The 24,023-nt window shown below is 30.0% G+C and overlaps 2 protein-coding genes across 7 annotated transcripts in view; one reads left to right on the top strand and one right to left on the bottom strand.

Moving 5' to 3' along the window:
* The window catches only part of LOC148236782 (protein Wnt-5b-like), a 48,275-nt gene extending 34,797 nt beyond the window's left edge, over positions 1 to 13,478 (bottom strand). The window contains exons 1-4 of one of the 6 annotated variants that reach the window (XM_088182042.1): positions 13,317 to 13,477; positions 13,029 to 13,159; positions 11,027 to 11,335; positions 6,546 to 6,659 (exon numbers count right to left, since the gene is read on the bottom strand). In XM_088182042.1, coding sequence (XP_088038168.1) covers positions 6,546 to 6,652 — 107 coding nt within the window. In that variant the 5' untranslated portion in view covers positions 6,653 to 6,659; positions 11,027 to 11,335; positions 13,029 to 13,159; positions 13,317 to 13,477. Of the gene's footprint in view, positions 1 to 6,545; positions 6,660 to 11,026; positions 11,336 to 13,028 lie in introns of all 6 variants that reach the window. The other 5 variants (XM_088182040.1, XM_088182043.1, XM_088182044.1 and 2 more) reach the window with 5 other exon arrangements.
* LOC148236783 (uncharacterized) lies at positions 4,480 to 6,344 on the top strand. Its single transcript, XM_088183244.1, has 3 exons — positions 4,480 to 4,824; positions 5,883 to 5,962; positions 6,037 to 6,344. The coding sequence occupies exons 1-3, from the start codon at positions 4,572 to 4,574 to the stop codon at positions 6,277 to 6,279; spliced, it is 576 nt and encodes a 191-aa protein (XP_088039370.1). The 5' UTR covers positions 4,480 to 4,571; the 3' UTR covers positions 6,280 to 6,344.
* Positions 13,479 to 24,023: the final 10,545 nt, after the last annotated feature.

The raw sequence follows: 24,023 nt of genomic DNA, 5'->3' as shown, positions 1-24,023 counted from the left end.
CTTTTCAATAAAGCACTATTTAAAAAATACATAATACCATACAATTATACAAAAAATACGCAACATTTAGTCTGCGAAAGGAAAGAGTAAAATGTCTGAAGGAATGTGAAGAACTTATATTTTTTTTAGAATTTTAAAGTACAGCTGAACAAATTTTATAACTTGAATCAATAATTATTATAAACATTTATATCAGCTGAAGCTGGTGGAAGAGACAATGCTAGATGAAAGTATTTATTATTCTATTTTTTATTACAAATCTGACCATCATGACTTGACAAGTATTCTTAATGCGATTATTCATTATATAAATAAAAATTATACCATTAAATATTTGCACACCTAAAATAATAGATCCATCTCACATTTTTTTTCACTTGAAAACATTATTGTGTATATTGGGCAAGATCGTTGAGAAGCTGGATGGTTCGTGAAAGAGGAGCGTTCTAAAGCGCTAACTTCCTTGCAAGAATAAGGGACGCGATGGCGACTCTCTACTCAGTACTTTCTCGCAATCAAAAGAGCATTGACGGTTTGTGACACCGTCCTTTAGCAACTTCAAAAGTGCTTCATTGAGTAGATGCTACGCCTATAATGCATGAATTGTAATCCAACGCTTTTAGCAAATGATACAAATACAGATATGACCCGTAACTTCTTGTAGAGATATCTTTGAAATTTTCTTTGAATTCTCCCCAGCCACAAGGAGTGCTTCGCTTCACTTGGATTACAAACAATGGAGCCATATATTAAAACGCTACGGACTAGCGTATTGTACAAAATGTGAATCGCTAATAAATTATTAAATTGACACGCGCTCTGCATAACGAAACCGAGTTAAAAAATCTCCGCCTAAACTGTAAATGAATTTCATCGGAAAATGAGTTCTGAAAAATGTTACACAAATACTAAAATTGTCTATAAAACACCGTCACATCAACTCCAGGTATTACTTTAAAGAGAGTGAACCCGAATTTATGCGAATACTCTGAAACATTTTTAGATCATCATTATATTGTAAATATTGCGAGTTTTTAATTGCAACATTGATAAAGAGCAATGGATCCAGATTAGATCCCTGCGGTACTCATGTGTGAGGGAAATACTCATTGGCAGCAACTTAAGTAAATCGAAAAAATCTTGCTTAACTTTCGAAGAAATAAATCATGTAATATATACATTGAAATAAACAGGGTCCTAAGGGATAACTACTATCTACACCAAAATTAATACATAAAAATGTTATTTACACATTTAAATATTTGAGGGATATTTATATTTAAAATGTACCGCAAAATAGCAAATGTAAAATTTCACAATTGAATACTTATACTTATATCAAGAGATAAAAATCTTAAGTGATAATCTAAAATAATAATATTCAATGTATTAAATACCAGAAATGCGTTTTAAATGAACAACTAACTTAATCGATAATTTTATATATTTATTTTATTCTAGAATTATGTTATAATTATTTGGCATAATTTTAAATATTTCCTAGTGACATCTCTGAGCAATAATGTGAGCAAAAATAAATTTAGTTTTGGAAATTCACAATTGGATATATTTATTAAAAATTATCACATTGTTTTTATAACATTAAAGCAAATTAAAAATTAAAAATATATAAAGTGACAATTCTCCAAAATTAACCATTGAACTCGGAATTTATATACTGAAAATAACTAACCTAACCAACAATATTGATATAATAAAAGTAACAAAATTAAAGTTGATATATGACTCGAGTGTGGGAGACTACAGGCGTTCAGGCTTTTATAGTTATTATATTTAGGAATTTAGCCCTCTCTTAAATGTCTGAATATGTAACTCACGAGGAATATAGTAGTTTTAAATGTTTATGGGTAAAAACTAGGTAACACTGGCGCGACGGCAGCAGAGAGCAACAGATTTTTTGGTGGACCTCGACGAGAAAACGACGACTGGCGGCGCCTCATATAATTTTCAATCAACATGTAACTACAATACATATTAAATTAATTTATTAAAATAATGTATATAATTGCCACACGTCATCAACCATCTGCTAAATTATTTTTTGAATAACCCAAACATATTGAATTGCAAATTAATATAAATTTAGCCGCAATCGCATATATTATATAATAAAAAACATTAACATTCATATTTTAAATAATTATAATTAAACTCTTTTAAAAACTTCGATATATATATAATACTACTTTGTGAAAATTGTCGATTCGTAAAAAAACTATTATATAACTGCTAATCAACTATGATCATTATTACTTTATTGCCTCAATTTCCTCTATCAAGTGCCATAATTTTTCTCAATTAATGAAACTCTGCGCAACTCAATTACTGCGCATTAAATCGAGTTTCCGACAGCATAATCTTTTGATAGCCATTTCACAAAGAACAGTTCTGGACACATTAAAATTGTTCATAAATCGATCGTTAAAAATCTATTAAAACGAGTTTTTTATTCCACTTTTTGGAATGAGTTTGTCGATGTAAACATACAAATAAAAACATTGCCAATGAATTTCAGCATCGGTTCCTCCTTTACACGAATTGCAAACGCAACGCTGCTAAGACTGAGGCCTAGATAGCTTAGAGCCTATAAAATAATATCATTGTTGTCAATTAATTAAAAAATCATGATAAGCTAGTGATATAATTTGGTGAACCAGTGGTTATTAATTAAGCATTATTTCATTACAAATTATGTTTTCCTAAATTTTTTAATCTCAGGTATACATATAATGATAAATAATTAAAAATAAATGCAAACATTTAGTGATTCTAAGCTGTATTTAATAAAACGGTCTAACTTAAAGGCTTTGATTTTAGTCTAGTGATAGTATTTACTTTGTTGTACCGCATTAGGTTAACGCCTATTATATCGTAAAGAATAAACATGATCCTTAAAAAGTTAATGTTTTTAAGGAAAATGATAAGTTTTACTTTATTACTCGTTTATCTTTAATTTTATATTATAATAAATATATATATTTAATAAGTAAGAAGCAAAATGTCATTTTGATCATTCCCCGCCCGCCGTGCAAAGACATCGACTCTGATTATCCGGTTTTATTCTCTGCACTTCCAGCCTCCCTCTGATTGCTCTTTTGCGCCTCTTTTTACAAATAATTGTATATCATGAAAACGTGATGAGGTCTCGACGTTTCACGATCTTACAGCTTTCGGTCCGATCGGTCGATTGATAAAGCGAATCACGCCATCTTGTATCTCAGGAAAGCCACATACATAATGGTTTACGTTTCTATAAGGATGACGGTGAGAAGAAGTGGCGTGATTCATATTTATATATGTATGTATTTTGCGTGAGACACAATAAGTGTAAATGTGCTCTGTTTTTCTCTAAATTAGTAACACGGTTAAAATAAAAAAAATCTCTAGAACAAAGAATCACTGTACATTTTTATGAAACAAGTCTATTTTTTAACTCATGCTGATTTTATACTTTGAATGATTGACAGATATTGTAACAAAGGTCTCTAAGAAATTAAATTTGTTAGCAAACTCTTGAAAATGGCATTATTTGATAGCACGAGTCATTGCACGCTTTTGCTATTTAAAAATCATTAGTCGCACATTTTTTTCTCGAACCAAATTAGATTCACAGCTACTATCAGCATATAAATTGAAAAGTTGTGTAAAGATATTAGCGGTTACTTATTCTATAGATATATTTTACAGCTCGAAAAACCAGTAGTATAGTTGGAGAATAATATCCAAAAGACCTAGGTTCGAATCTTATATGAACCGTAGAGTTTTTAAATTTCCATCGTGCCTGGGAGATCAAAATTAGTGATTATTATATAATTATAATTCCGATCGACTATTACAGATTAGGTTTTCCAGGATTTTACTAATCTCACGGGTGAATATCGTAATGAATAATTTAAATAAAATCTAGCTATATCGTGCATATTAACATTTACTGATTGTAAGATGTAATAATAGTTTTTAATTCATAAAATATATGTAACTAATTTACAGACTGATCAGGTGTCTCATTATTTTCTTAGTAGGTATTGATTGTTTCTGTGGACTAATGACTTTATTATAAAATTATTTTACGTATAATGTATTGATTGATAAAAGAAGTAAATAAACTTATAATAAGTTTAATTATTAATATACATGTCATGTAAATCAGAAGGTAATCACGCATTTAAATTAATGATATTCGCCTAGAAATAAAGTTAATAAATATATTTTGAGTATGATCTTGAAGAATAATTTTGCAAATTTAGATATGCGTATATAGATGAAATGTATATGATTTAAGACAGACAATCATGTATACATTTAATTGTACATTACAATTTTACAAATATCTTTTGCCTACTAAAATAATAAAAAAATACATGACTTATCGCGTATCTCGTATCGATTACATATCGTGATGAGTCCGTTCGAGATTAGAGATAGCTCTAGCGAATATTTAGATAAAGTTCGCAAAACGCAGTCAATCACCGACTAAGCTAGTTTGGCTACTCAATCTAAACAATTCTGACGTGTTTGCTTAAGAGTTTACTATATCCAGTGATGTGATCATGAAAATAAATCGCGCCGACAGTTTGAGAGCTAGTGCAATGTTGCGTATAATCATAGTTTCAATTGTGGTTTTAAAATTGCTATTTTTGGAGACTGATTCTCTAAAAATACCAGAGACAAAGTTTAACCAGTCAATAATGAGACTGAGCAGATTCAATGTGCCAAAATTCGAAAGCGTGAATGTTTTCGATGACATGCTGCAGACTATCAACGCATACATGTTTGAATATAAGAAAGGATCTAGAATTGCAGGTACATATTTATTTTATATCATAAAGTTGGCCATGAGAGGAGCATTGATCTTTCGAGTTAATTTGTATCAAATTGAGCCACTCATGATAATTGAAACTGCTTTAAGTGAAAAGGGATCTGTCGAATATACATATTCTCACCATTAAGTTTACCAATCAGGAAAGTTCAATAACTTCACAAAAAACTGCGTTTGTTTGCACGGTTTTAGTACAGCGTAATAGAGCTACCATTAATGATTTTTAAAATATTATTGTAGCTCCTTATTCTTTATTATCTTATCAATATAATAAAATTAACGTACTCTTGAATCTATTGAATCGAAAAATTGTTATCTTCTACCTTACACTTCATTGATGTAGGTATTGCTAGTTTTTGAAAAAATCATTGAAGATAGTTTTTTGAAAAATACAATCTTTAAGAACAAATTCTATAGTTAGATACTCTAAAATCCCTTAAATTTGTTTTATTATGATAGTAAATAAATCGGCAAATACTATATTTTACTGTAAAATTAAAAAAATTACTCATTATGGATCAAACAGTAAATATTAAAACTGTTTTTTATTCAGTTGACTATATTATCGTTATCCAGACTTCAGTCGCAGTACTGTTGTACTTTTTATGTAATTAAAATAGCAATGTCAGTTTCTAATCTTATTATTCCATACAAAAGAAGAAACTGTCTATAAACATTCAAACGGAGTCATTAATTTTAAGGAAGAAGTTTTGAAGAAAGCAGTAGTACGCCGTATATTTTCACCGACAAACTTATTAAAAAATCATAGTTTTGATAGACATTTAACAATTAATGATTTTTATTAATAATATCAAAAATTGTCTAGAACTGATATTTATGAAAAAAACAGAGAGGAGACACAACATTTTTTGATTTAATATGGTTTAAAATAAAATACTGCGAGACTTCGTATTTTTCCTTATCGAAGATAGACTGCAAAGGGAATGACGCATCTAATATTATAATCCCAAATCAACAGACAATAGTTTTCATTCACATCTGTTCATCTGCAACATGTATTAATTAATATATCTGTTCACAGGTGATGAATTAATTTTGGTGGATACTAAATCATGGAAGTATCCAAGACAGGATGCTTCAATTGCTGTTAATATTCCACGTGTAATTTTTATTATATGAATGCAATATATATGTAATATTATGATCTATACAAAATTTACTTTTATGAATTTCAGTCTTCCATTAACGAGACTAATTACTACATCACCAAATTCAGGGTCTTCATCTGCCAGGATACGCCAGACAGCGAAGGCTTTCTAACTTTTGGTGGACCGGGAAATTCACACATGATACTAAAATTCATATCAAAGGCATCCAAATACATCAGCTATGATTTAAGATTATATGGAATACATACAGATCTAGTACTAAATTCAACAGAGCTGTTTCAAAACGTAACGTTAGATTCGGAAGACTGATTGTTAACTAATGTTTATATTGTACACAACACAATTGATATTTTATACGATAATATATTTTTATATGCCACTTTACAGCGAGTGTTTTACGTTAATTGCCCTTAAACAAAAATATCGAGTTTCTCAAATGCGAACTGTGCTGTGTATGTAAGTTGGTCGGTGTTGGAAACCATTAAGTGTCTATTCAATCGACCGCAATGCGATATTGAAGCCTTCAGCGCTTCTCAATTTTTTAGAGTAGAGAATAAAAAAATATGATAACTTACAACCAAGATCCGTTGTTGAGCGGATTTTTTGTGCGGTTCTTCGCGGCACCAGCGAACGAAACTGCGATGACCAGCACGAGCAGGACAGACCTTCCGTGATGACCCATTCCTTGTCTAGAACAGAAATTCCATAGTTTATTAATCACGAAAAATAAATTTAATATATTAAATACATTTAGAATATGAACGGAAATTCAAACTCATAATTTTAGATTCAATATATCCATTCTTCCCTGCTTAGAATGCAGAAGAAAAACCCCATACGTTTACTGTGTAACTGTTGTTACAAAATCGTCTGCCAACAAATATTTGTTTTGAAAAATTTGCAGATAAAAAATTATATTGCTCAAAAATTCATACAAATATTTGTTCTAGATCGCCTTTGTAATATTTTTATTATTATTGTTATTAATATTGCAAATCTAACATTGCATCATGATAGGCACTGGTCTAATACATTACAGCGAAATGACAATGACTTTTGTGTTTTTTGATACTGATTTTATTATTATTAATAAAAAATTGCTTATGTAATGGTAATTGAACACAGTACCTTTTGACTATAAGCGCTATTTTGCCTCTAAGACTAAATATATAATATTTAAAATAATTTAAAACTTTATATTGAGATTTTTTTTGGATTACAGTTTATTAATTTGATGTTCTCAAGTTTTTAGAAAATGTAATAAAATGGTTGGACATTTATTTATTGTAAATCTTCCGTTGTTATATGACAGGTCTTAGCCCAATGCGTTACAATGGGATAAACAGAATCAACACTGTATGTTAAAAGTGAGACACCAGTCTGTAATCAGTATGTAAATTAGTGATATTTGCTTTAATAATATATAATTATATTTACAACACTATGCACGACCATGTTCATTTTTTAAATTATTGATCCGTGAGATCAGGAAAATCTGTGATAATCGATCGGAATAATAATTATATAATAATCATTGATTTCAGACACTATAGAAATCGAAAAACACTGGGGCTAATATGGGATTTGAGTTCTTAAAGTCACTGACTATACCATTAGTCTATTGTGCTGGTCATTAAAAATAATTAATTAAATATTAAACATATTAAAATGATTATTATTATCCTAAAGGTCTTTTGTCAGAAATATTTATCCTTGAATCAGTATTGAACTAATTAAAGTAGATCAGTAGCTCTTTTCTGTTTTATTGGTACCGTTCTACAGTTTACAGTGAATACAAAATATAATCATTCAAAAAATATTTAAATTTGACGATAGAATGTTGACTATTCAAAAATATTGTTTATGAAATGATTATATATAGGCCGACGACACAGCATGTGTACCAACAGTTATTATACAGTGAAACAACCCTTGTGCCATGTATATGTAATTTATTTTTGTATTCGAATGCATGGATACAAAAAATATTTAAATTGTTTTTTTTATTAATTATTTAAACAAGTAGTCATCTAGTGAAGTTAACTATGTAAACTCGCGTCCTGTATAGTGTTAAAAGAGTTGTGTCCTAATTATCATATACAAACTAGTATGATGGACCAGAGGTATAGGTGACTAATACCCGAAAGACCTGGGTAAGTCCGATATGAACCTTTGTGTTTAGCAATTTCTGCGTTTCCGGGAGATCAGAATTGGTAATTATAAAATAATTAAAATTCCAATCGATCATAACAGATTACATTTACATAATCACACAAGTATAAAATAATCTCTAATAATAAGCTACTTTAGCTCATAAAAATATTTATCTATAAATAAATATATTACACAAAATAATAAATATATTACACATAAACTGTTCGAATATCAAACAGTAAAACTAAAAATATTCAAATAGTTTTTAAAGTATGAAAATAGTATAAAAAAATAATTTTGGATGGTTAAAATGAATCATATGTATTAGAAAACTTACTTATTATTAACTGAACATTTATTGTAAATTTAAAAATAGCTATTTTAAAACTAACCACGCATTGCTAAATTTGTAAACTTTGAATCATAGTTAATAATTGAAAGCAATTAAAATTATATAATGATGTATAAAAGATAATTAAAAAATTATAATACCTAAAAAAGTTTTTTACTTCTAAATCAAGTTAGATATTTTATTTTCGTGGCAAAAGAAATAGTCGCTAATTATTTAAAAAATAATATCATATTTAATAACTTATCAGTTATAATCTGATTTGTGAACAGAATTTTATAACTGTTCAATATAGGATTTTAACCACTTTTATATTTATATACAAATAATAGGCTTTTAGCTTTATTATGTATGTATAATATATATAAAACAATATTTCAAATACCATTATAAAGAAACTTTCCTTTCTGAAAAATCACTATAATATATTCCCTGTTAATGTACATTATGTAAAAATATAATTTAATTTAAAACATAGTACATATTATCAAATTTTTAATTAATTTTCAACCCATAAACTTTTGTGTTGATTATATATTTTAATGCATTATTCATTCTTCATTAAAAATGAACCCATCTTAAAAGGGTATTAAATATATAATATTATACATAGGTTTTTCATGGCAATCCCTTTCTAAGATGGTGTTGCTATAGGGCATGGTTTCCCAAACTATGTTCCGCGGAACACCAGTGTTCCGTGGATCCAAAATAGGTGTTCCGCGGAGCCTAAATAGATATTTCACAAAAATTTAGAGTAGATTAAAAAAATTGTTAGTCTTGCTAATACATAAAAATTGTTCATAAATTTGATAAAAAAGCTTGAAAATATGTGTTAAATATTCAACATTGATGTGTATAAAATCTGGAGGGAAAAGTTTCATAAGTCGGTGTTGTTTTTTTTAACTTTAAAATTTGATCGTATTTAAACAATATTTTTTTTGTTAATTAATCACACTATATTAGTGCTTGTTATACGAATTTTATTTATGTGACTACATATGCTACTAGCAGTCACTGTATTTTGCATATGCATGCACTGTTGACTAAAAAAAATTCTACAAATTTAAAAAATGTTATGAAGTAGCCGTGAAAATGATAAACTGTGTAAAATTTAGACTACTTCAATCCAGATTATTTAAAATTTTGTGCGATGAAATGGGTAGTGAACATGAAGCACTTTTATTACATTTTTTGAAGTGAGATGGCTATCCAGAGGAAAAGTACTATTAAGACTTTATGAACTTCGAAATGAATTATTAGTCTTCTTGAAAGCACAAAATAATTTGCAACATCATTTTATAAAAATTTTAACAAATCCTCCTGGTTGATACATCTGCATATCTGGCGGATATTTTTACAAAGTGAAATGATGTTAACTTATAATTACAAGAAAAAAGTATTACAATTTTTGATATGAGAGATAAAATTGAATCTTTTGATAAAAAATTACAATTTCAGATTTTATCGGTTGAATCTAATAATTCTGATTGTTTTCCTGTCTTGGATATGAATGCTTAAATGAATTGAATTTTCAAGTAGATAAAAAAGTTTCACAATTATTTTTAGAACACCTATATTACTTGAAAATAACTCTTTCGGAATATTTTCCGAAAACTAGTAAGGACGATTTCTGGGTTCGGAATCTATTTTCCGTAACAGTAAAACCAGTGGGCTTAAGGGATTATGAGAATTTAGTTAATGACTTTGATTTGAAACAAAAATATCAGCCATTAAATAATTTCTGGGCGAGTCTGACTGAAGAGTTCCCCAAGGTGTCAAAACAAGTTCTGGTTTGTTTACTTCCGTTTTTCACGACGTATTTATGCGAAGTGGGATTTTTTAAGTATATTGCAACAAAAAAAATACAGAAATAGACTCCACGCCACGGCAGATATGAAAGTACAACTAACCAAAATTGTGCCTGATATAAAAAAATTGTTATTTAAAAACCCAAGATCATCAGTCTTTAGGAGTTTTATTTATTTGTATTTTTATGTTTATTAAATACATTTAATAACATTTCTTTATTAACATGTTTAATTTTATTATGAATTACCCAGCCTAAAAAATAAGCTAAGTGTTCCGCCAAAATTTTCGGATTTGCCAAGTGTTCCGTCGCTGAAAAAGTTTGGGAAGCCCTGCTATAGGGTATAGAATATCGAACAAAATACACATATGTAAATATGTATAATAATATATTACAATAGATTTTATATCCGTTAAATCGATTAAAGAGCTATAAAATGTCCATTACTGGCATTAAATATTTACATAAACACGAAACACCTCAAGTAGCACAAACTGTTTTTTGTGAAATCGTAATAAAATTCAATATAATCTCATAAAATATTCACACTAAATCATCTCTCCTTATCGTTTAACGATGCATAAATCTTATCGATGGTGTATTTTATTTCATATGCTACATAGCGCATAAATCAAGTGCTTAGGAATATTGTCAATGCGTTCTCACGTCCACAATGCGTTTTGAAAACATTTCATTAAATAGCTGGCTATTTTGCGTGTGCATATACATATAGTTATTTTGCTCACCTTTCCGCCGCTAATTAACGAGTCCCTCGGTACCTAGGTATGGTGCGCCATCGACCGCTGAGAAATTTCTCAAGGAACTTCTTACATCCACAATAAATATCACATTCACTGACAAGCCAGTCGCTTATCTACTCGATCGGTGATTAATTATGTTTTATTTATTATTACTTTTTTTTATTCTCGACAAATCTGTCTTTCAAGTCGACACATCATAAACCTGTTATCGCCATCGAAGCACTACTCGAGACCTAGCACTAGGTGGGAAGTTGTGAAATTTTTGAACGAAATCCACTAATGATACACTCTAACCTAAAAATACACATGCAATGCAATTTGTTATTGTTTTTGTTCACAGTAGAAGTAAAATGTGAAAAGTGGAAGCTCTAATTTTTAGTGCTATGTAATAAAACTGAAAAGAAAAATATGGCTATTTAATTTGACTGAAATATTTTTCAGTATTGTTACATGAAAACTAATAATTCTACAATTTAATTTTAAAGAAAAAATATCCTGAAGAAAGTTTCATTCATTTTAAACATATTATGTTAAATTTTTATTAGGATATGAATGAATAAAATGAACCGCGTAATGAGAATTTTTTTTTGTTTCGATCAGTACCGATTTATATCAAACTAAAAAAAGTGAATAATCCATGAATTTTTGAAGCTTTAGTAATGGCAAAATTTATTTCATACAGCTATGAAAATAAATTTAACTGAAATAAGTAGTGTCAAAAAATGTAATCTGTCTCAAAACGCGATGAATATTATTTAAAGAAATAATAAATAGTTCTCTCCCATTGAAAGAGACAAAAATATGTAGAAACAGTGAGTTTTTTTCTATGGGAGGCAAATATAATACTTAGTTCAAATCCCATATGAACCGTAATGTTTTTATTTCTATCGCGTCTGGGAGATAAAAATTAGTGATTATTATATAATTATAATTCTGATCGATTATCACATATTACGTTTTCCTAGATTTTCCTAACCACACAGAGAAATATAATATTGAATTATTAAAATAAAATGTCGTGCATAATGACATATTGATTGATACTATATTGTACATAGAAGGTATAAAAAAATCTCTAATAATGAGCTACTTCAGTTCATAGAAAATATCAAAAATGCATAAAAAATATATAAATATAATAGAAACAAGAATGAGTTAAACTTAATGGTTTATATTAATTAATTCGCGTTATATCTATTTGACTGTATGTTAGTGAAAGTTACTTCAGGTAGAGAAAAAATCTTATGTTTTAATGGATTTGTAAGTATGACATATATGTATTTAAATTACATCTTATTTTACTTAAAAAAATAAAATAATATGATTTTTTATGTCTCTCATAAAAATATCGTTAACTTTAACTAATAAAAAATTTTTTTTTTTAGTTAAATAAATTTGCAAATGCCTATCTACCATTAAAAATAATATATTTCAAAATGATTAAGATGTAGTTAAGAAATTAATTACAGTTTGCTTGTCAAACATAAATATAAAAAATCACTAAATAACATATATGTACATATAATACATAAATCTTTTATTTTTATTTCGTCATCATAAAACATGTTTTCTGTTATAAATTATTTAAATAAAAGTAAATATACAATTATCTAAATATCTCACAAAGCATTGTGATAGCATTTTATAAATAGAGACAAGTTTTTAAAGAAAAAAGCTAGAAAATCAAATAATGTTATATAAAAAGAAGCAATTTTATATAGTGTGATCTTTTCAAGGGAATCTAAGTAAAGACTAAAAAACCCCAAGAATTTCAAGTATCCTGTCAATTTTTAAAGGTTGAAATTTATTGTTATTTTAGACCAGTAGTATAAATAAAAACGACGGAGATGATTCACCGAATACGATTTTTCATATTAAACAAATGAATTTGTTTAGTATGAAAAAATAAAATTTGTAAGAATATTAAAAAATGGGCGTTGAAGTTAAACATTTTTATCATACTTTAGCCGGATACTTAGAGACCTACCTGTATGATAAAATAGCGCTAATTGTCACTATTGTTATTATTAGCGAGCATTTTAGCTCCGCGAGACTTTCTCAAAGCAATCTCACAGACGCTACGAGGGTCATCTCGTTACATTCTCATTACCCGGCTGTCTGTTGATGGATGAGAAAAATTACACATTTTAACCCTGAATCTTCACACAAAAAATGGGGAGGGGTTTATTGTAAAAAATGCTGAAAATCCCCTATCGAAGCGCGCACAGATTCACACAGGTATGATGCGATAGAGTGAGAAAGAAAAAAGCACTACCGGCGCGAATTGTTGTCGATTATTTCGCGGTCACGCTAGCAAAGTGTAGGGCCCTCTGAGAGCGCAGCGGGGGCCCCGGGGCCTCTAACCATCCGACGTGGTCGGAAGCCGACAGACAACTGAGGTTCAAGTGTTGAGTGCTCGGGATGTTGTTGCCGGTGCACCAATAAAGCTGGCCGGCCGGCGGCGGACCTAACTTTTTCTCAAAGGTTTTGCAGCGATGATGGCGGCGGTAATAACCGCATTCGGATGCGTGTAGGGGGAGAAAAAAATGATCCTTTGTCGCGCAACACCCGGAATGTTTTCGAAACGATGCCACGAAAATGACCATGGGAAACGCTTTGTCGGAGGAGCTCTTGTAATTTCGGTAGTTGTGCCAAAGCGATGAGTGCGCGATTGTTCCGCAAACTTTAACCGTATTTTTAAACTAATACTGTACTTAAAAAGCTATTTAGTTGAAACAAGAGGATCTATAGATGCGTTAACAGTAGTAATAATAAATTTTATTGTATTTAGCAAATGTTTCAATAAGCACAAATAATGATTTAATTATAAAAGTAATAAGACCTTAGTTGTTTACACCACTCAGCGAGAAATAATAAAACTATTATATCGCAACTTCTTATAATATATTTCATGTGTCATGCCCAAAATGGTTTTGCCATTACAGTCCAAAGGCATCTATGTTATGCCCAATATATTTTCTATTTTTTGACGCTGTTTTAAATGACGTGAGGATAAAATTTCCAGTATTTTGACAAAAAGATTTAGTAATTCCTAACCATTTACGTGGAATTGTTAAATTGATAAAACTCGTCGTAAAATCTGTTAATCCATCGATGGATTTAGGAAACAATTTTTTGACCAGTCTGTACCAGCCGCTCAAAACCTAGATGTGTAAATTGCTATAGATAGTTCTCAATCTAAAAAAAATTTTACATTTATATATATATGTATGTTCTTTAAATAAATTTAGTAACTGTTTTTAATTTAATTCAATATTTAGACAATATATTTTGAGAGCATTAAATTCAGAACGTGAAGTTGATGCTGACGAATAAATTGTCATATATTTATTATTTTTTGCCCTATTATCTATATTCTATAACGTTGTGAAAATGAATTACGCTAAATGTTTTATATCAAGAGCAATCCTTCAGTTGTACGATATGATATTGACGACCAGTTGCCCCCCCCCCCCCTTAAATTTGGCCAGAAAATTCATGTTATTTAATGAAATATCATGAATCCTAATGTAATCAAAATATTTAAATAAACGATCACTCACTGGCCGATTTTTGCCCCCCCCCCCCATTGAAAAAGAAAATGCCATAATTCTAAGCCAGGTCATAATTTAAAAAAATCTATCCCGAAAATATTTTTTTAAATATATCATTTCAGTGAAATTATATCAGAATACATTTTCACCGGTAGATATATATTTTTATCAGTGAAAACATAATTTATCTGGCAGGTGCTAGTAAAATTATTTGATTGAGATATATAATTTTATTAGCACCTATTTTAAATGTTGCACCTATGTTGCTTTAATTTATCTATTAAACTCTATTTGACAGTTGCGAAACGTCCATTTTCTGTACAAACGTCCATTTTCTGTTGTTATTAAAGTTTTGTTACATTTATACTATTGTATAAATGTAAACAAATATTTTTTATATCGTTAATAAAAAAATAATTTATATATAAAATTCCCAGATCTGTGCTAAGCGCATGGTTTAGTTGCAATAATAAGTACAGGAGACGAGAATATTGTCGGTTAAAAACGGGAGACGAAAGCGATTTTTTTTGTACTGATATTGTTTATCTTCGTTCTTAATCTGTTGTCGTTAATATTTACGATTTAAAGCATCGATTACAGTTTACCGACTTGTAGGGGTTTCAACCACCTGCATATTTTTTTTTAATTTAGAGGTAATTCTAACGACCATTTCGAACTTACAAAAAAACTAACACTAATATTGTGACTAAATGGTTCGGATAATAATTTTAAATATTACATGGACCACCTAATAGCACATCCTTCCCTAGGCGTTAATCGCCAATTAGTACTGCCAAAAAGACTACTCTTGATTAGGAAAAGACGCGCGTTAGAAAATTCATTTTACCCTGCTCATAATACTATTGTTTTTCTACCCTTTGGTTAACGATCGCCTGAGTGAATATCTGGACCGTTACTATTTTAAATCATGAACACATTTTGTGGGTGTGTTTAAGAAGCGATATAATCGGTTTGCAAAAATCCTCATCTTCGATTCGCTAAGGCTGTCTCGAACCCGCATTATAAAAGATGTGACACTTAGTCACAGATGAAGATTCGCAGCAGCAGAGACGAGCCACAAATAACATTATTTTTGGGATCTAATGAGTAATGTTTATTAAGCAATTGAATATACATATATAAAGAAAGTAATTATAAAATGCAGTCTCTGAAGCTGCGATATTGTGGGAAAGGTGATCTTTTTATTGGAATGCTTAGGTGCAGTGATGTAGGCTGCCTCTATGTTGGCTCTGTGATTATTGATTCAGTCTCTGTGGAGCGCAGATGAGGGCCTCTCTGCAGAGTATGTATTTTGTCGTGAGTCCTTTCAATCAAGAACGGAGCCCTGGCGCTAGGTCCTCTGCATGTTTGGAACCTAACATGGGAGAAGCGCGAATTATACGTTCGTCATCGAGGGCAACCCAACTGCGACCGACTTGTGATTTATCGATGAGTCATCCCTTATCTCGTCGTGTTTTTCTGTACGTGTAAACACATGGCATAAATCATAAATGTTAGGCTCAATGTACGTTTTTACAAAATAAATTTAAATAAAATAAAATAAACATATGTGAACATATGAACAGTAATTTTAGTTTTATATATATATATTATGTCTCATTCAGTTTGCCACGTGAAAATTTTAATGGTAATTGCAATCGATTCTCTCAGTTCGCCCCTGGCTATTGAACATGAGCGGCGGTGCAGCGAAACGCACCGGCGAAATTAGCCGAACGATTTTTTTGCATCCAGTGGCGTCGGTCGCGGGTTTGAGGCAAAAATATACTCACCCTTCTGCAGCAATTAGTTCAATGTAAAAACTAAGCGGTGCCCTTTGCACGATATAGAGAAAAAGAGAAGCTTCGAGAGTGAGAGAAAAAAGGACCTTGACCAAAATTCATCCTTGGACTTCAAATAATAGGTTACATCCAAATTTGTTGATGGGTCAAAGTCAAGATCTTCCGCTAGTTGATTGATCAGATAAGGTAAGCTAGTATCTAGAATTGCAATAATAATGATAAGAGACAAATTGTATTAATAATTTGTATATAAATAAGATATAGTTTATTTAAAATAAATTAGATCTAATTTATTATATATTAACGAATATTAGCCATTTTAAGTTAGGTGATACAGTTACTTCAGTTTACAAGGAAGTAATCTTATACATTTTTTGTTATATATAATTTTAACTATAATTATATAATTATAACTCTGCGAATTTATCTTACAAGTTAGGCGGAAATACTTCTGTCGATGGCAGATTTTGCAAGCACATCGGTAAAGTTTGCGATAAGGTGGCAAAGATGCTCGGCATCTCTACATTTTCTGGTCAAGTGAAGCGAAGAACTTCTTGTTGTTAGAGAAGAAGCAAAGAATTTTTTTTTAAATAGCTTTACAAGGGGTAGTACCGATTGCATTTTTACTAGGAACGTTTGAATACGATTCACTGCATTTTTTGCGTAGCGTCTACTCAACGAAGTTGTTAAAGGGCGGTGTTGACAATCCATCATTGTATATTTAAAAAATTCTCAAATTATTAAAATATTACTAGTAGATATTTATATGGATACCTATATACATATATAAACGTAGTTTTGAGTTATTTAAACATTTGCAATTTGAACAATATTTTTATGAATTATAGCAAAAATACAGAGCGTTGTAGAGATTTTTTTATTTATATTTTTTCAGTTTCAACAAACATTTCTTCCATTATTTTAAAAGAAAAATATATTTATTTCTAAATTTAATTCTAAATTATCATTAAATGTCTTCTGTTCCTAAATTCCAATGACCATATTTCATTAGAAATAGCTAAAAAATATTTTATGAAGTACGTACATGATTATATACTCTAACCAAGTGTCTGTCCCAGCCACTGAAATGTTGCCAGGAAACGTCACTCTCCAGAGTAGCCAGCTTCGTCAATATCAACATCTCAAATGTTCTTATTTTAAGTAAAAAGGATTGTAAGTAAGTAAATTAATTAGCTTTTACAAACATTACGTCCTTTTACCAACAAAGTCTTAGGATAGTAGTTATTATTGATTGACTGTTTTGATTTTATAAAATACAACAATATTGTTTCCCAAGCTCTTCGTAAAAAAAGGGCTTCTATTATTATTTTTAAATTAAATAATTTATTCAAGTGTGCTTTCTGCTTATTTTTAAATTAGTATGCTTACAGTAATAAATATGATTATAAATAGATATTCGTCAAACACTTTTATAAAGGTATGACTCAAATATCTAAAAGTTACTTTGTGTCCAGAGCGGTACCTTCTCTATAGTTCAAAGCTATCTTTAAAGATAATCTATTGCTTCTTAAATACAATACTTGCACATTTCTTCAAGCAACTTATCTGAAAATCACATTGTTTTTTCTTTTGCTTCAACCAAGTCACACGTATTTTTTTAATATCATTCAATTAACATAAAACTGGATTTAAATCGCCTTAATGACAAAAAATATCCTAACCGAGAACCAATTAAATTTTATTCCTTACGACCGCCGTCCACGTTCAAAAGGACACGAAAGGTGTTCAAAATTCCGTGACGAAGAATGCCACGCAGGTATCCTTCAATAATAATAACTTTTAATATTCTTGTCTTACGCCGTGAATCGACCCACTGCCGAATCATTAACATATCGAAAGCGGATTCTCGATCTGGATTTCGGGGGGTTCTTAACCCCCGGTTTTAACCCTTTCACACAAGCCACCCCTGGCGGGATAAATACACCTAACTTGTCAGCAAAATGAAAATATTCATGGGGTGGCTTACAATGGCGTCAAGCCTTAATGCGATTGTAAGGAATATTTAATACAAAAAATGAACAATGGTCTTATAAATATTAGACTATAATCGAACCCTCAGTACAAAATGAACACAACAAAATCCATAAGATTATATATTTACAAATTGAGCACAACATATAGGTTATGTGTAAAATAAATGATTATGTTTTAACTAATGTAATAGTTTCGTTGCCGAACGAATCGCTTGGGTTATACCGCAGCACGTTCATTCAAAGGTAGATTCCTCAGGTAGACGTTAATGACGTTTCGAAGAAAGCGTTTGAATTTTGCCAATACAAAATTGTTGTTAATCTGCTATGAAGAAAGCGTAGACAATGGTATTGAATTTGTAAAGATAGCTTTTAAGGACACAAGAGCCGTTGTAGAATATGAACCTTGATAAACTTAAAGTAAATATTTTTATACGATCATTGAATATGGGTTTTTTCTTAAACCCAAAATCTTTAAACACTCTTCTTTTGAATCCACTATAAAATTTTTACTTGTGTAATAAACATTTTTAATTAATATATTAACTATTAATAATGCAGAATACTATTATTCATATAAATAGCTGATTTTTCAACAATAATTGTCACAAATAAAATATTTTTATAAGTATCCTTTACATTACTGAAAGATAATACATAATCTTATTTACGCATTAATTTTTTCTAATCGATTATGATGCAAGAATATTTTTGTATTTAATAAATCAGTATATTATTGTATCACATTCAATATAAACCCATAGTAATTGCAAATATGAATACTTCTATATTTTTATCTAAATTTATAAACTTACATTTTTACATTAACGGATATATAAAATATTTATAATTTTTTATATCAATCAAGTACATTCCAATTTCAGTTGGTATAGTAATTAAAATATAATTTTAATTCCAATCGATCATCACAGATTAGATGTTTCTAGATTTCATGGATGAATAATTAAAATAAAATCAAGGTAGATCGTTCATAGAGACATCTATTGATTGTAAGCTGTAATAATAGTTTTTAATTAATAAAATAGGTGATTTCAGTCTAATGTCTCACTACTTATTTAGTAGTTATTAATTGTATTTACATCGTTTTAACTGTTATGTTGTAACGGAACATTTATAATAAATAAATAAATAATTATTTTATGCAGTCCTTATTTTTTTAAATTATACGTTAAGATCGCAATCGGAATCTAAATAATATTGATAAAGCTATACTGGCGGTTTTAAACTTAATTAAATCTAATATATATTATAAAAATTTCATTTATTCTGAAACACAGTTTACAGGTGGGCTAGATATGATTTTAATGCTATTTTATCGAAATACTTGATGAGTAAGACGAGAATTTATTGTACTTGAAAATATCTACGTTATAACTTTTTCGATCGCTAATTTGGTTAGCTCCGTTATATTTTTAAATCTTACAACAGAAATAGATTTGTTAAAGACCATAGCAATTTATGTATTAGCATGTGATTTATTTATATTTTTTATCGTTAAAGCATGTAATTGCAAAACTTGAACGATGAATAATAATGAGGTATGCAACTCTGCAAGTCTTAAAAGTGACGATGCCAGAAGAAAATAAATACTATTGTTAAGATGATTTATTTGTTAATAAAAAAATACAATAGTAGTTATTTTGTACCAGTTTAACGGTGTAACAGTTGACTCGAGTGACATAGCGGGGAAATATATCACGATACAATTTTATAATTATAATTTATAATAAGTTGAAAGTAAAATGCAAAAATTACATTGAACACACATTTTTTTTATTTCCGATTATATGATTTTTTCAAGAACTGTTTTATAATTTAATATACATAAGTGGTTATGATGTACAATACTTCAACATAACAAGTTTATTTTTCTTTGTCATGTTTTTGTTCATGCTAGCGTATGAACATGACCATATAATTTGGAAATATGTGATACAAATATGTATATAAATGAATTATTTATTAGATAAATAAAAAAACTGTGAATTAATTATTTATATATATTTAATAATAGTAATATTAAATAAAATTAACATTAAAAAACTAAATCCTAAAGATGTTTTAAATAAACTTCTTTGTTATCTTTGATTAATTCATTCACAGAAACGCTCGGGTGGTTTTTAGCCGTTGATAGTTTTAGGGGGTGGCTAACATTTGTTTGATAAATTCAGTGGCAAATTTAACATTCTGGGTCCCTCCGTTTATACATATCCTAATAGTCAGCAATATATCCTGGAGAATGACAAAGAATCGTTTCTAATCTTATGCAGCGCTTGGGTGAGCGCGAACATCGAAGTTTAAAACCCACGTTTATATTTTTTTTTATAAATTGTTTCATTTTTATTTATAATAGAATGAATATTACATCGTTAAGTTTAATTCAATGTAAGTCTTCAAAGAGGATAATAAATTGTCTACTTTGTGTATGAATAGAAAAACGGCGGAGAAATCTGCCGATTTTCAAGACAATTTATAATACTTACCTATTTTATCAGATACTATCTATTACGCTTTTATTACGAATTAATCTGCAATCTTGAGCGATTTCAGTACATCTGCAAGTTCTCGCGAATATTTTATACTCTTAAATCAACGACAATCTTTACTTGCTCGCGTCGGGTTATTGTGTTAATGTTATCAACATTATCTTATTATATAATCATCTTTGTGCGAATAGCCATAAAGCCGTCTCGAAAAGAGATGTAGTGGGAACGGAAGATTTTTTGTAATTTTTTTTCTATAATGCAATAAGCTAATTGGCAAACAAAAGCTCTTGCCAGATTTTCATGTCAAATAAACGCCGGAAAAGTTGACAACAGTTTATTTTATAAATATATATAAATTACCACATATATAGAGACAAACAGATGCCGCTATCAGGCAGTGGAGTTGAAATGACAAGTTTTGGAAGTTGGAGAATCTTTGCTGGCATGTCGAGTTGTATTATTGTCGGCTGTGATATCTGTGGGGCAGCTGGTATTCGTCGTGATGTGCTCTCATGATGCTCTCTGAACGATCCGTTGATGTCTCTCGTGTCGATGCAATCTCTTCACTCATCTCTACTACTGCGACTCACTGGCGTTTCTGTAACAAATTCGAAATTTTGAAACCAAAAAAAGCCTTTCTTAAAGAATACCATTTCCTTATCATAAATATTTATTTATCGTAATTGTAAAATTCAAATAGTTACTTAAACTAAATATTTAAACATAAGAGTATTTTGTAAAATAACATAATTTTTTTATGATGCGTTAATATTGTTGTATTTCATAAAATCAGTATATTATTTTATCACATTGAATAAAAAACCGTGATAATTGCAAATATGAGTTCTTACCATATTTTTTTATGTAAGATACATAAAAAAATATATTCACATCAATCAGTTACATTCCAATTACAGTTCCAATACATTGAAAACATATTTTTTTTAATTCACTGCTATATATGGCTTCACTAGCAATATAAATATGTATTTTATTTTTATTTGCATACATGTACATATGTAGACATCTATGAACAAACATAAAATATTTAAATTATCGGTAAATAAATTTAGCCAAGCTCAGAACCAATTTTAATTTATTTATTTTTTCAATCTTCATACGATACACTCGGATCAAGGCGGTTTTTATATTTTTGTTTTCTTAAGAACATAATAAATTGTATTTAAGGTGTATTAAATATTAATAATAATAATAAACACCAAGAACAGCAAAAACGAAATAAAATTATCTTAGGTTTTGGGTTTCAATAAAATATAGATCAAAAGAAGTAAAAAGTGTAAATGTTTATATTCACCGTTTTTTTGGTAATTTGGAAAAGGAGGATAGTATAATTATATACAAGATTTCACATTAAATTGAAACATATGTTATTTTAACCTAAAAACAATACAAGTTTTTACATTATGTAAAAAATAATATATATTAACCTCAAAACTGCTATCATATTTTTTGATAAAATAAGATTTAATTTATTTTAATTGGTGGTGATTATCGACTAGATCAGCTGGTCGTGTAAAGTTTTTATCGAAATTGATGCGTTGACTGTGAGAAAAAGCTTATCGCACAATACGCGTTAAAAGTGCAATAAACAAAATTAGTCTTTACGACCTTAAAACTGCACTTTTAAAGTGTTTATAGGGATCAATTAAAAGCATTATTAACGACTGTTCGGGCATTGACAAACAGGTTGAACGCAAAATTATTAAATTTCCAACGTTCATGCTACACAAATATTTTAATTAAGGCCAGAATAGCGCTTGACTGATAAAATAGTGGCCACGGGTTTGGTTCTCACAATAGACCCGAATTTGTATTTATAAAAATGCGCTAATAATAAAAGCCGGTCTTAGTTGCAAAGTTACACCCATTGAACTGTAATTATATTTTAAATAATAATAATTAAAATATATGTCACTTATTTATAAATATTGATTTTAGTCTGGCGCTTCACCACTTAAAAGTAAGTGTTGATTTTGTTTAACCTGTTGTAATACACTGGACTCACGTCTGTCAAGTTACAACGGCAAGATTAAAAATCTTCGCAATTGCCGTCGCGATGAGAATGGGCGAGCAAACAATATTCCTCCCAACCAGATCAAGCATATAATAAGCGCATACATAGAGCATATAATTCAGAATTCGTATCTCTCAGCATTTCATCAAGCACTTCTTCTTGATATACCCGACTTGGAACACAAGAGTGTTCATTCGAGCTCGTACCAAGTGGAACTACGCCTACCGAGAAAGCAGCCGCTTCCCTCTTCACGTCAATCCTGTTCTTTCGAAATTTGTACGTGAACTCAAAAATAAATTTATGGTTTATTGCACACAAATATATAATTAATTTATATAGCCTCTCTGGTCTCTGAGTCGAGCTGGTGAATCTTGAGAGCCTGTGAGTTGTATGTCCGTCCGAAAGATAGTTGAGTGAGTGAGCGTGAGAGTGATTGGCGCTGGGTGTGTGCTTGAGTAAGTGATGATGTGACCAAGCGTCACATTCTTTATACTGGTTATTTGATGAAGTTTTGACGAATGGGAGAAAAGGGCAAGCTAGAACTAATCGCGTTTTTGCTTAACTCCGCCTCCGGTACACCACTTATAATATTAAAAATCGTTTTTTCTCTTTCTCTATATATACATCAATTGACAGCTTCAATTGATGAACCTAGCTGAAAATATCGAGCGCTATGTAATGCTATATGAATTGTAGCTATTTGACAATCACTGGCCGAAAGCTTGCAATTACGCCGCGTCTTTTCAACCGAAATTTTTCACCTAACGACCCCGATTACTCACCGACAATCGAACAATAGCACAGGGCGCTTACTTCCGAATTGCCCGCAATGACCGCGGTCTCCTTAATGGCCTATTAAAAATAATATTTGTCTATCCCGGGGGGCGACGTAATGCCGCCGCATTTACGCCACCAGCCACCGGGAGCAGGGAGGCTTCATCCACTCGAAAGGGAAGATTTATCTCGCCTCTCGCACATCCACGAGTGGCTCCTCGTCTACGACACTCCGACAGAAACGCCCTTGTGACGCCTCTACCGTTTCGGGGTGAAGCTCGTCGTGACACTGCAATTTTTCAGCTGCAGGCCGTCGACAACG

The sequence above is a fragment of the Plectrocnemia conspersa genome, unplaced genomic scaffold (genome assembly GCF_051122295.1).
Source record: "Plectrocnemia conspersa isolate PC_06_02 unplaced genomic scaffold, ASM5112229v1 ptg000003l, whole genome shotgun sequence".
In the NCBI taxonomy this organism is placed as follows: domain Eukaryota; kingdom Metazoa; phylum Arthropoda; class Insecta; order Trichoptera; family Polycentropodidae; genus Plectrocnemia; species Plectrocnemia conspersa.
Note: the sequence above shows the minus strand (reverse complement) of the source record. Positions and strands in the feature narration are given on the sequence as shown.